This window comes from Dermacentor albipictus, chromosome 3 (assembly GCF_038994185.2).
Source record: "Dermacentor albipictus isolate Rhodes 1998 colony chromosome 3, USDA_Dalb.pri_finalv2, whole genome shotgun sequence".
NCBI classification, from domain to species: domain Eukaryota; kingdom Metazoa; phylum Arthropoda; class Arachnida; order Ixodida; family Ixodidae; genus Dermacentor; species Dermacentor albipictus.
This window is the reverse complement of record NC_091823.1, coordinates 97,977,277-97,991,566: the sequence shown is the minus strand read 5'-3', so window position 1 is coordinate 97,991,566 and position 14,290 is coordinate 97,977,277. Positions and strand designations below refer to the sequence as shown.

The window sequence follows — 14,290 nt, the reverse complement described above, 5'->3', positions numbered from 1 at the left end:
ACAACATGCGACCTCCAGAGGCCTTTAAAAGAGACACATACGCACAAAACAAAGGAGCACACGCGAACACACACGCCAAAGCGCTCACTGAGAAGCACACGCTGGCGCGCGCGCACACACAAACACACAACCTACTATCTCTCCCGCGGGAGCCCGGTCCGTCCGAGACCCGAAACAAGCAAGATGCTTTGGTGGCCGGAGCTTCCCGGTACCCGCCTACTCCACTCTAGAGCCCCAGAGGCACACGGACCCCGCTCCCATCCCGCCGTCCTCGCCCACGTGGAGATACGAGTACACACGGATTCTCGGCGCACGCATAAGGATATGTAAATATTCCGGACCGACTCTTTCGCAAACAATGGATGCGGTCTGCAGGAGAAAGAGAAGTATTGTGCAGCCGAACTTCGGGTTAGGTTGGTGGCCTCGAAGAGACAGAAAAAGAACGCAAAAAAAAACACCGCATAGAGTTCAGGTCGATTCCCTACCCACAGTTGTATTATGCTGATTCGGTCATAAACTTCGCCTAAACTGCGTCGCGGATGCAGACGAATGCCGCATACGGCAGCGAGTGAAGCCTGCAACAAGGGCTGCAGCTCAAACGGGGAACGCAGTGCTCCTTGTTTGAATGTTTGTGCATGTTCGTGTGGTCGCGTGTGCAGTTGAGTGAGCGACCATTTGAGCCGTTCGTCATTGCTGAAATAAAAAAAAAGTAAATATGAACCGCTCCGTGATTCCGATATCGCGTGTCATTCTCACAGCCGTTTCCAAAAAAGCCGTCACATAGGTAAGTACAGAGTATTGAATGGCGTGAGCAGCTTACTGTGTATTTAAATTTAAAAAAAAAGTGTTCGATCTAACTTGGATAAAACAGACCTTAACGTTTCCATGACGAAACAAATGACACCAGCACACTTGAGCACCACTATATGTTGTCTTGTGTTGCATTAGAGAGATTTTAGGTCCACAGAAGTTTCAGCTACACTATTGCTTTTTATTTTAGGGAAAATAAAAATTTAATAAGCCTGTTGTTAGTAACATTGTTCCACAGGTTGAATGGCACAAAATCCGCGCAACCGGTCAAGGTGGTGCCGGCCTGTTCGCGGTGCATTCGAATATTACTAAGTCATCTCTGCATTTTCTGCCGTACCAGTTATCTCTTTCCAACATTCCAACATTGTAGACCACCCCCCCCCCCTCCGCCCCTCCACCCCTCCACTCCTCTGAATAATGCGCACCTTATGCCTTTGTCCTACATAGAATAAAAAAAAAATGATGTAGTTATTCGCTGGTTCGGATGCAATTCAAATATTCTCTCTTTTAATACGAGAACTATTTTTTACCAGACACCTAGACATATATCCGTAAGCTTGCATCTGTATACTTTTTAAAAGAAATCTTTCGCGAACAAAGGTCTTCTTTGAGTTGCGCTCAAAGGTGCGCCCGTGTTTCAGGTGACATACCCGAACGGATTGTGTTTCTATAAGAGCACAGTACAAGGCCGCAGAGAAATACTAGTAAGACTTCAAAAGACAATAATGATTCTGCGCTTACCCAGTGGAAACACAAGCATGACGAATGCAGCAGTTAGGAAGAGCAGACGTGAAGGACTCTGTGGCCGCAGCAGGTGGCAGCAGCCGCAGCGAACACTCGTCGCAACACTGGCACTGCCGACAGCACAGTTTAATTCTGACTCCATGGTGATCGCTTTCATTCGTTTTTCCAGTTGGAAACTGCCAATCCCGTGTCCGACGAGTCAGAAACAGTGTGGAAACCGCTTGGTTCACTCTGGGGCCGAAGGGTAGACGAGTCCTGTAAATTAATAGTGAACCATTATCGTGAATTGGTGCTTAAAAAAAGAAAGAAAGCCACAGAAAGAAAAATAGCCCGAGAATATAAACTGCGTGATTCACAAAGTAAAAATTTCATTAGGAATAATCGTGCGTAACAAGGTTGTAGCACGCTAAGAAGTCCTTGCTCTGCGTTTACAATACCCCTAGCAGCTCACCCAATCCGCAAATTTTCGTGGGCTTATTGAAAACAGATGAAATATTAACGTGCGTTCTTGCCTTTAATACGTCAGTATTAAAATTTTGATACAGTTTAGCAAGGTAGTGCACACTGCGCACCATGCCGTGAGTTATCCACACACTTAGCGGGTAAGGTATTTAATGGAGTCACCCTCGCAAAATTGACACCTGCACGAATTGAGCGTTTTTGCATTTTCTCTAACACAAAGCTGGAACACGCACACTCACTGATCAGTGCTCAGCCTGCTCAGTGATAAGAATCTGGTAAAGAATGCTGAGGATGCTGAGGAACTTTAACTAAGTTCTGGATCGTGTAAAAAATCCAGGTTTCACATAATGTAGATACAAAGCCCCTCGTAGAAAAATTTACGTGTGAAAAAATATTGAGTAACTCACAAAAAAGCTCGAAAGAATTGACGGTTTTCAGATCGTATGCGGAAAAAGCACCACCATTGCAGCTCGTTCAAGATGACCAAGAACCTAAAACTTCGAAAAAAACATGGCTCCAGGGCATAATCTCCGAGATTTTGCGGCACCCATCACATGTCCGCAAAATAGTGCTTCATAGTGTCGGAGTTGAGCCGTATCCTCTATTTTTTTTTTATTGAGATGAATATTAGGAGAGGTTGGCGCCTTTATGGTGGCACCGGCTACTCCTTGTCACTTGGCGAAGGAAAACAAGTTTGCGTAAAAAGGGAGAATAGCGACACGAAAGATGGCACTCAGTAGAACACTGGATGAATAAAAAATATACAGTCCAACAGTATATGAGTCGCAAAGTTCTGTGCATAAGTCCAGTCCACGTACGCATATATAGATTCAGATATTTAGAACAGTCATAACACTCAACACATGTAATGCACTGCAAGTACAGAACAGAATTATACATATTGCATAAAAGTTGCGATCGCCTCATAAACCAATTATGAATCACGAACAACGTTTATGTTACTCATTTATCGCATTCGCATCATCTGATGCCTAATATTTTCCCAAAATGTTGGTCTCCTCTAAAAACTTTTTCAGAGCAAGAAGCGCTCTTTTTTGAAGGCCCACAGTTGGCCATGGGCCAAGTATTTTTTTTAGAGTGAAAGATCTTCTGTCTAATATCAACAAATTTGCTTGCAGTACCCTTCTTTGTGGATTGTATTTAGTGCACTCGAGGAGAAGATGATGCACATCTTCGTCTGCATGGCCACAAGAACTTTTTGGACTAGAGACACGTTTTATCCTGTACAGGAAGTGTTTAGTGAATGCAGTACCAAGACGCAGGCGGTGTACCAATGTTTCAAATTTTCTGTTCTCTCTTAGATTTCCCGGCATTGTTAAGTTTATACATGGGTCTATAAAGTATAACTCAGAGTTTTTAGTTTGCTGATCAAACCAGGTAGTTTTGCTGAGGCGACAAGAAATCTGTCTCAGGAGCAGACGGACTTCACTACGCAATAGAGGAAGACTGGTTGTCTCCACGTTATTGTGCGCCCGATTCGCAGCTGCATTCGCTGCAGTATTTCCAGGAATATTGCAGTGCCCAGGTATCCACTGGAATGCAATTACGTGGTTCAGTGCGCTTGCTTTTGTAAGTTCTTTGAGTGTCTCATACAACAGCAAAGTGTTCAAAGAATTTTTCTTATTGCTCTGTAGTAATGTGAGAGCGGCTTGCGAATCGCTAAAGATAACCCATTTTTGCGAATGTTCTTTTGATGCTATGAACCGCAAAGCACACAGGATTGCAAACAGTTCTGCCACGGTGGAAGATGTCTCTCGGGATAATTTAAATGTTTGCTCTAGCGCTAAATGTGGAATGACGAATGCTGAAGTCGAGGAATTTTTATGACACGAACCATCTGTATAAACGTGTATGTACTGGGGATATAAGGAGTAAATTTGGAAGAGTGCCAGTTGTTGGGCGGCTACTATGAACATGTCTCTCTTAGATATAATCCCGTCAACCGATAATTCTATTTTAGGACATGTTAACATTCAGGGAGGGTAACAAACATCCACTTTGCATATTTCATACCTTGGTAATAATGCTTTATGTTCTCGAACAACATCGTGAATTTTGCTTTTGTTTCTTTCGGTAAGCGCGAGGTTTAATGGATTATTCTCGTGTTGGGTTAAGATGCGATAAATATGTCGGCATGTTTCAACCGTTCGTATGACTGGAAATGGTGGGTGACGAGCTTCAGCAATTACTAAAGAACTCGAGGTAGCCTGCGGAACCCCAAGACACACTCGCAGCCCTCTTGCCAGTAAACGTTGAAGGCGTTCCTCTGAAGATTGCGATAAACCATGGAGAATAGGAGCCGAGTAAGCAATTTTTTTTGTTTTATGAGTGCGTTATGAACTTGTAGTAGCGAAGAGACTGATCCCCCCCACGTTGTACCTGCGAGTCGCCGAAGTACGTTTATTACTGCATTGGTCTGCTTTTCAATTGCGCGGATGTGTGAAGCCCATGTTAGCTGGCGGTCAAGAATAATTCCGAGAAATTTATGCTCTTTCACGCACATCAAAGTTTGTCCATTAAGCGTAAGTTGGAAATTATTCAGCTGTCGTCTAGTGAAAGGAAGTACGGCTGTCTTTGCGTATGAAAGACTCATGCCTCTTTCTTTTAAAAAGGTGTCGATAATGTCAAGTCCCTCTTGCAGCGTTGTTTGAATGTCTTGTATATGAGATCCAGAGGCCCATATGCAGATGTCATCTGCGTACAGCGAATACTGTAGACCAGACGGGAGCTTTAGTGGCAAGGCTGCCATGACGCAGTTGAATAAAAACGGACTGAGAACACTGCCCTGTGTGATGCTGTGATAATTACTCGCGCCTTCGATTGTTTCCATAAATATTTTTCTGTCTTTCAAGAAATTTGATACCCATCGTAGTGCGCGACCGTGTAGGCCAAGCTCTAACATACCAGCAAGGATGTGTATGTGGCTTACAGTGTCGAATGCTCTTTGAATGTCTAAAAATACTGCTACTGTCACATTTCCGCAACTTCGTTCATGTTCGACGCATGTGGCAATGTCTAATACTGAATCCATTGTACACCGATTTTGTCGAAAACCGGTCATGTAATTGGAAAACATATTTGTGTGTTCACACCACCACTGCAGTCGACAGTCTATCATCTTCTCCATTAGTTTGGAAAAACAGCTTGTGAGGCTGACGGGTCGGTAGGAGTCAAGACTAAGGGGAGTCTTTCCTGGTTTTAGTACTGGAATTACCCGGGCTAATTTTCATGAATCTGGCAGAGTCTCTCTTATCCAGATGTCATTAAATATCTCCAAAAGAGCCATTCTTCCTACAGGACCTAGGTTCTTTAACATCGTATACGTGACACCATCTGGGCCTGCGGTTGTCTTTTTACGGCATGACGAAAGAGCACATGTCAATTCATTTAGACTGAACTCACAGTCAAATTGAGGATGTTGTGACATAAAGCACGCACGAACTTTCTGTTCTGCTAGTGTTATCGAACTTGTAAATTGTAGGCAAGTGAACGGAATTCCTGGTCTGGATATAAGTTGGCAGAATTCGTCAGCATCAGATGTTTCCGGAGTGCTTCGAGCTACGGCAAGGGCTCGGAAGGGATGGCTCTGGGTAACTGGACCAGTAAAAGATAGGAGAACTGACCATATTCTGGGAACTGGAGTAAAGGGAGACAACGACGCGCAGTATTCTCGCCACCTTCTCGTACCTAATTTTTGTAAGCGTCTGCGTGAAGTTGACCGAACTTTCTGTGCCATCTTGTAGTCATCCAGCTTTCCACTGCGGCGGTAAGCACGTTCTGCTCGTCTTCTAATTGCTCTTAGATATTCATATTCCCCGTCGACTGCAGCGTATTCATTTGGAACAATGACTTGCTTTGTGCAGATCTCGTAAGACTCACACAAGATATTTGCAAAACTTTGAAAGCTTGGATTTTCGCCCAATGAGTTACTCAAGTGGTGACGAAAACTTTGCCAATTAGTATATTTTGAGTAGCGCCGGGTCCCCTCCATCCGTATGAGGCGATGTTTTACCAGGATCGGAAAATGATCACTACCGTGCGTTTCTATGTCCGTTGACCATTCAACGCCATCAAGAAGGTCTTGTGAGCAGAGCGTGACGTCTATACAGCTTGAGTAACGAAACCCCCGCAAGAACGTTGGAGAGTTGTCATTTAACACGATAAGATTACTTTTTTCTGCGGCAGACTCTATTATGCTTCCACGGGAATCGTTATATTCGCTGCCCCAGATGACGTTATGTGCGTTGAAGTCCCCACAAACCAGCACATGTGAGTTTGCGATACCAAACACATTCACCAAGCTGTCTACTGATATTTTGTGGCACATTGTAGATAAAGAATGATCACTGTGACACTTGTATTTCTGAAAGATATCTTGCATGCTACGAACTCCGGTATGTTTAAATCGCTCGACTGTATTAAATAGGACGGCAGGTCCTTTCTCACACATAACATCGCTCTGCTATTACCAGCGATGCGCGATGATTTATATATAACATAGTTTGAAAGACGAAAGTCATCTCTTACGCCTGCCTCCTGTATACATAAAACAGGAAAGTTATGTTGAGCTAGTAGTTTGCGAAAATCAGCTGACTTGTTTCGAAGGCTATTAGCATTCCACTGAAATACGAAAACATTGTTGTAACGATTATTCATCGTAAGCCTGCCGTGGGGCTGTTGGTGGTTGTGGAAGCACCAACGATTCCATAGAAAGCAGTGCTTTTACCTCTGGTAGGTTGTTTGCTTGTGGAATGGCACTTAGAATTGCACGCAGAGCTGTGAATAGCATGGGCAGGATCATCTGGGCTACGGGTAAAGAGGCGTAATCACCAAACGACGCTGAAGCTCCATGCGCGCTCGAAGCAGGTCGCTGAAGAATTGACTGAGATGGTCGCTGGGATGACTGTTTTGGTTGGGGCGAATGCTGAGGTAGTCGCTCAGATGTTAACTGAGGTTGCTGTGTCGATGGCTGAGGGCGTTGCTGAGAAGGTCGGCGAATTTCACTCGAAGCCTGGGCAAGGTGAGTAGCATTCTCTGAAGGTGGATCATGCCGCTCGCTGTCAGAACGTTGTCGACCTGAGTGCTTTAGGGCTGCAGAATAGCTCATATGGACTCCTTGCTCTTTTTCTTTGTTAGGAGTTGGAGGCGCACATCTTACAGCATCAAGGTTGGGTGGGGGCGCATTACGAGGAGGCAGCCTTCCATATTTTAACTCATGTCTGCGTAACCTTGAGGCAGCTCTGCTCTGAGGGCACCCGGAGTAGGAAGCTGTATCGTTTCCGCCACAGTTGGCACACTTTGGCTGACACACAGACTTGCACTCTGAATGGTTGTGGTCTTCTGAGCATATCTTGCAGCGACGCTGACTGCGGCAGTTCTTCGATAGATGTCCAAATCTCTGGCAGTTGTAGCATCTTAGAGCAGGGCCATGATATTCTTCTACGGGGTGGCTCGTGAAACCTAAATGCACTCGTTGCGGCATTATCGTGTACCGCTTAACACCAGTTGCAGGAGTTATCCTTTTAAGGTGTCATTTAAAGGCTTCCAATAAAAAAAAAATCAGACCATTAACCGCCCAGCAGGTTTGCCAACATATCTTGAATACCATATCTACTACACATTTATAACCAATTTAGGTAAAGTTTAACTACATTGCAATGTTGAGTCTTAAAACAAGATGAAAGCATGTAATCGTCTGCCAATCCAAAACTAACAGGGGAAAACACATATAAACACGAAGGAGAGCTTGGTGATGACATCTAACATCGTCAGTGATTGGGACTAATAAAACATTCAGTATCTACGAAACAGATTTCCTCAAAAGACGCGCATTCTTTAACTTAACTCTCACTATGCGTAACGCTAGAACACTTACATAACCGTATGGCAGGTAGTGGAAGTACAAAACGCCTTTCAACAGACATGCACACATGCGATAACTAGCAGCACAAGTGCTGATGTTTCGGTGTCTTCTCGTGTGTATAGAAGTGCGGTGCTTCCTTATTCAACAACAATAGTCAGCCAACTGGCTCACCAATACCTCCTTCGCAAATTCAATCCATTACTTTTATGACAATAAACCGCACACAATCGATCGTGTTGATAGCCTGCGGACTGCAACAGCCTGAGTAAACGCGGGGAAATTGTCACCACAAAGTGCGCTTAAGAATCAAAACCTACCGACCCCAGGAGCGGTCTTATTCAGCTTCGAAGTGCCGCATGAGTTCGATCAACGAGAATTTTGCAAATTAAGCATTTAAATTTCAATTAGGTTCTACATTGGAGAAATTGTAACAATTTATGTTCAGAAAACGTTCAACAACGCGCGGGCAAGACAGATATAAGCTCATAACAGCAAAATTTAACACGCCCATGCCTGTATCTGAGGAGATTGCAGTTCTCTAGCCATGCAAGTTTTCCATGATTGCTTCAATAGTTTACTACACTGCAGATTTATAAAATTCTAGTTAAACGAAAATTACGTTGCGGTTGGCTTTTAAGTAAAATGTCAATGCGTGGCACCAGTCGTTCTTATACCTGCAGTGCTTGTATAGCGCATTCCGCGCGTATAGTGCCCGCGTATTAGGCGACCTGTGTATATAGCTGGTTGTATTATATCGTCGTTACCTGCCCTCCGCGTCTCTATTTCTTTGTCTCTGCTTATAATCCTTACTTTGACGAAGAGTAACAGACTGGAGGCGCCTATCCGTTCGACCTTATTCTTATTCGTCTTCATTAAAGACTGCTGCTCAGTTTATTCTGAAGGAAAATGCACGCACCTGGGAGCACCCGCTCTCTTTTCAACACCCGGACATAACCTCATTCTCGAAATTTCGGTGGCTGCAGCGCTCCTTATACGTCTCCGCGCGACTTCCTACGCTTAATCATCCCAACACATTTATTTAAACTAAGGCCACCTCCCTGTACGCGGGAAACTACATTCAAAGGACGGAGTGGTTCCCGAAAACTGTCGAACATTTCCTAAGCCCGCCTCTCTTCTTTCAACCTCTACTCGTGCAGACACTTCATGCAGGCTGCCCTCCCTCCCCCTCCCCTCTCCCTCAACATTGCAGCACACGCTCTTCGGCCACCTCCGACGCTTCCATCAGCACATGGCTTATTCATGGGAGATTCAAAAAACCTTCCAGTGCCTGCCTTACTCGGGCCCGCGTCGGGAAATCGCTGCTTCATATTCATAGTCTGCTTCGCTCCAATGCCGGAGACAAGGCTCCGTTCGTTCGTACCCCCCCCCCCTCCCCCTCTCTGTGCATCGCTCCAATCGATCCTGCAGGAGTTGCGGCACGACTTTTGGGCCCGCTGCGTAATCGATTGCGGTATACGCGTTAAGTCGTGCACGCGAGCGCCGGATTTCGCGCCTCGCCATTTGCGAAACCGGACCTCCGGCAGCTCCACTGTATTGCGGCCTTGTTAAACGTGAGCTTTTACGCGCGGTGTGCCGGTAGCGAAACAAATCAAAACCACAGGGGAAGAAAAGGAAGGGAGGGGGATTCCGAACTGCAATTCGAGCCTACACGCACTTCCAAGCTCGCTAATCCGGCGGTGCCACCTATATAGTTACCAGCTATTGTTATCCGTGAGACACCATTAATAATAATGTGAATTTTACTTGTGCCTGTCCAAATGCGTATATTAGCGTGTGTATTTCACAAAACGAAACAAAGGAACTTTTTCGGGCGAAGTGCTCCGCGAAATTAAATAATGTCTGCAACAAACGTAGCGTAATAATTCCGTGCATGGCTCCTAAGTAGTTCATGTTGCACGATTATTTCAGAACAAAAAGTACCCATGAAATGTAGAAGGAATGCAAAAAAAAAAGTTGTGTAGGCGATCTAAGCTGGAACAAATTCTGACAAAGATGACATCAGTAGGTGCGTTCCTTTAAGCGTGTGCAATTCCATGTTTCGGTCAAGTAGCCGGCGCGCAAATTTCTCTATAAGATATTAGATTGTGTTTGCGTCATTCAAAACAAAGAGGACTTCGTTTGCTTTATCTAAACAAGTGCAGGATAGCTTGATCATACGGAGATGAAGAAAAGAAAGATAAGTGAAACCCATAATCATTCTTCTTACTTTAGGCATTGGGCGCTATGAATCAACCCCTGCACAAGAACATTTCGTCGGCGGCGCTTCGTTCAGCGAGATTTTCGTTTGAAGTGGCAGCAGCTTATATATACCCGTCATTAAATTGACAATTCACTTTGCATACATGAAAATTGTCTGAAAATATTTCTATTTCCACTATCGAGAAAGCTGTTGCGCCGCAAGTCAATGTGTGCGCTGGTGTGCAAGGATCATTGTGCCCGTGAGAAACTATATTAGGAGCATGTCAGGACTGTTAATTGGGGAAAGAAAGTCGTAGCCTCACCGAAAAAGCGAAGACTCGATTGCGACAGCAAACTAGTAGTCAGCTATACGAAGTAAGGGTACTAGTTTTTTCAGCCGTGTAAACTCGGAAACAGTCACTTACTAACTGAATTAACAATGATGGATGCAGAGCACACAAGCAAACAGGAGCACATCACACTCGACGTGCGCGGACGCGGGCTGTCAAAACGCTGAAGCAAGCAAGCAAGCGCGGCAGCAGCGGCGAGCGAAGTGACCTTCGTGCGCTCTATCGTTTCAAAACAAGAGCGGGGAAAAGACAGGGTGCACAAACGTACGAGGCAGCGTGTTTACTGCGCTCGGCCGTGCAATGTACGCACTCATTGGCAGAGTTGAAGCCGCCTACTCTCCCCCTCCCCCCCCCCCACACACACTCCCTTCCCTGCTACCTCCCCGCTTCGTTCCATTATAGGCGGGCGAGGTTGAGCCGCAGTCGGCAGGGACCTTTCCACCCGGTCGCAAAAAAATGGTCGCGGAAAAATGAATGTGCAGTTGCTGCCGAAGCACACCCCCCCCCCTCCCCCCCCCCCCACCACACGCACACCTGTTTTGAACCCTCCGAATGCCTTTCGCGCGGCGGAAGACAGCGCGTGTGCTGTCCGCTCTATACCTCCGCACGCTAGATTGAGCCGCGATCGACAGCTCACCCTTGCTAGCTTTCGCTCGCACACACAGCATACGGCGCACGGTGCCAATTATATTGCCCGTGGACTTCATATTGTACCTCGCCGGGACGCTAACGCCTTGCGGCAGAACTGCACTTGGAGTTTCCATATAATTGCTATCGCAACAAAAATAATATTTGTAGGATATTATTTAGTATATTTTTCTTGAGGGCGAAAAATGCCTTACTTATTTCCTAAAAGCCTAAGCTATCAATCTTATTCGAGAATATGCACTGCACTGCTGTAGATGTGTATAAAATACCTGTAATAAAATGCAATATCACCATCCGATATCTCCAAGAAAAGTAACACGCCAGACGGCTTTGTGTGAGTTGTGTCGTTTTATGATTGCATTGCTTTCAACATCATCACCTTTGCGAGCTTATTTTGAGGCCTACTTCAATAGGAATGCTTCTCCCTGCAATCCACAATTAACTCTGTCTTGCGCTCACTAATACCAACTTGCCCCTGCAGATTTACTAATTTTATCATCCCAGCTGTTCACATTCTGTAACTCTAATAGTGCACCAGTTATGTACCTTACACACTCCATGTCCTGCCCAGTTTAATATTTTAAAGTGAATCTTTGTTTGCCTTTTCCTTCGGCTTTCCCACTGCTGCTGCTGATGCTGTGGCTGCTGCTGTCCGGCACACAGGGTCGAGGGGCGGTTGAGAGCGTGTATATACTCGTACGTGCAAGGAGCGTGGCAGAGAAGAAAAGATACGTGAGGAAATCATTTCGACCGGACGGCGTCAAATGTGCATAATGCCTCTAGAGCTCTTGGGTTGACGCCACATTAGCCTCTTGATAGCTTTAATTATCTGTGACACCCCGCAAGGGCTTACCTTTCTACCAACGTGCAAGTACAGAGTGAAGCTAGATAAAATGGAAGCGAGGAAGGGAGAGAGAAGGCAGAGAATGGGTAGAACCTACGCAGGAGCGAAACGAGTGAATAACAGCCTTGCCACTTTTCGCTCGCAGTTCCATACAAATACACGGGGGTGGGGATAGGGAAAAGGTGACGTGAGAAGGCCAGGAAACGCCCGATAAACTGAAGGTAAATGTACGGTAGGGTGTGTTTCTCCTGCTTCTGAAAAATAAAACTATGCAAATATGTCTAGCGGACAACTTATGTAGGGCTTGCAGAAGCAGAGCGGCAATAATTAAAGCGCACCGCAGGCTCTAGGCGGCACAATGCAACCGGCTGAACGTCCAATCAACACCTTCTGCAACCACCGCGATAGGTTTCCGGCTATGGCATTGCTCGACGTCGCGGATATGACCGAGACAACCACATTTCGACAGGTGCGAAATAAAAAACGCTCACGCACTTTGATTTAGGGGCCACGTTAAAGAACAGCACGGTGCCAAGATTAATCCAGAGTGCGCCACTACGGCCTGCCTCATAATCCGATTCTGGTTGTGACACGTGCAGCCCCATAATCCAATTCAAGTTTAATGCTGCTGCCACGAAGCGATGTGCCATGTGAGGCAATGACAATGCTCAACCCTCTATAGGTTATCAAGTATGGCGCACAACAACGACTCAAGCAAACACCTCTCCCTTTGTGTTTTGTGTACTACGCAGACAAAGAGTAGAGGTGCACGCAAGGTACCGTTTAACATCAACTCACCACTCTCGTGTGGGACAAAACGTTAAAGAAATTAATATTCACTGTGAACATCGCCGCTAATTATGGTTAATCAAAGCAAGCAGCACAGAAAGCTTCGCTTACATCGATTCCCACAGTGCATGAGGTCTGTATAATTTGTCTCTTAATGTCAACTAGAATATCGTCCATCCCCGTTTGCTCTCCGATACACAGGGCTCCTTTCCTGTCTCTTAACGTTACGCCTACCATTTCTGGTTCCATCGCTCCTTGCGCGGTCCTCAACTTGTTCTCGAGTTTCTCTGTTTGCCTCCAAGTTTCTGCCCCTTATCTTAGCACCGTAAAAATGAAATGATTATAAAATTTTCTTTTCAACGACACTGGTGAGCCCCAATGAGCTTTTGATAAACTTGCTTCTCATAAGCACGGTTCCCTCTGAATATTTGACCTGCATCAACGTACCCCTGCACTGACTTTACAGGCTAACCGTCGATTGTGAATTGAATGGACTTTAATAGCAAAATTAAATGATCGTAAATTGCACCTTGAGCGTTTGCTCAATGTTAATTTACGCGCAGGAGGAAGGACTTCCTCACTTACATAAAACTGGTTTACACCTGGGACGAACTACGGATGACGGGAGATTGCAGTGCCAGTAAAAGATCAGTGCTTCGAGTCAGCTCTCAGGTTACGCCACTAGTGCGGTAGAACAGTGCATACATTCATTGGAATCATGGATTTTACAACAGGATCTGCCCTAATTTTTGCTTGCGAGCGAATGAGGTGAACCTGCGCCACAATGGCATTAATTGGAATTACGTATACAATACACAGAACAGCGTAGGTTTCAGTAAAGAACGAGTTTAAAGGAAACAGCTGTACTTATCAGCAATGGCTCATACAACCGTAAGCAAGCAAAGACGCGATGTGTTTTGCACAGAGTCTTCTGGCTTCAATAAGGTCGTTGGAAATGTAATATGAACTTCGTTCATGCGGAAGTGCTGGAAATTTGTTTCCTTATTTAAGTTTGGAGTGATGACAAATCATTTATTCCATAGCTGAATACTTTAGGTTTATTGATTCTCTGCGTATGTTATCGTAATGTTTTTTGCCAAATAATTTTTCCTCATGATGATTCCAGATGCACTTTGCAATGGCCAACTGACCCGTTCCTAGTCGGAGAGCTAGTTTTCACACAAGTCAGCTCTAGAAGATATTGTGGGATAGCGGATTGCGCATATGTTCAGAGTTTGTGGGTTTCAGAAGACGAAGAATGCAGACATTGTTCTCACACCAAAGCTATGTGCAGCTGGAAAATTTAACATCTGTACATTTTACTTCATCTTATTTTGAAAATACCCGGTGCCCCATTAGTCGGTTCAATGTACCGCATTTCAAAGCACATTTGCAAAGCAGGGGAACAAAGCCAGAACATTGGCGCAACCAAGCTAGACGGTGAAGCTATAATAGAATATGGACTATGTCTTATTGCATTGTATATGCTTCTAGAAGTAAAGTAGAGTTGTCTGCAGCAAGCGGTATTGCAAAAAGCTGCAAACAATCAAATATGGAGAT

The 14,290-nt window shown here is 45.1% G+C and overlaps 1 protein-coding gene across 2 annotated transcripts in view; it reads right to left on the bottom strand.

Moving 5' to 3' along the window:
* The window catches only part of LOC139057872 (uncharacterized), a 328,200-nt gene that overhangs the window by 31,868 nt on the left and 282,042 nt on the right, over positions 1-14,290 (bottom strand). For both annotated transcript variants that reach the window (XR_011513060.1, XM_070536637.1), the window contains exon 3: positions 1,552-1,809. Coding sequence is in view for 1 of the 2 variants with exons in the window: in XM_070536637.1 (XP_070392738.1) it covers positions 1,552-1,809 (258 nt within the window). In the remaining variant the exon portion in view is untranslated. The remainder of the gene's footprint in view (positions 1-1,551; positions 1,810-14,290) is intronic.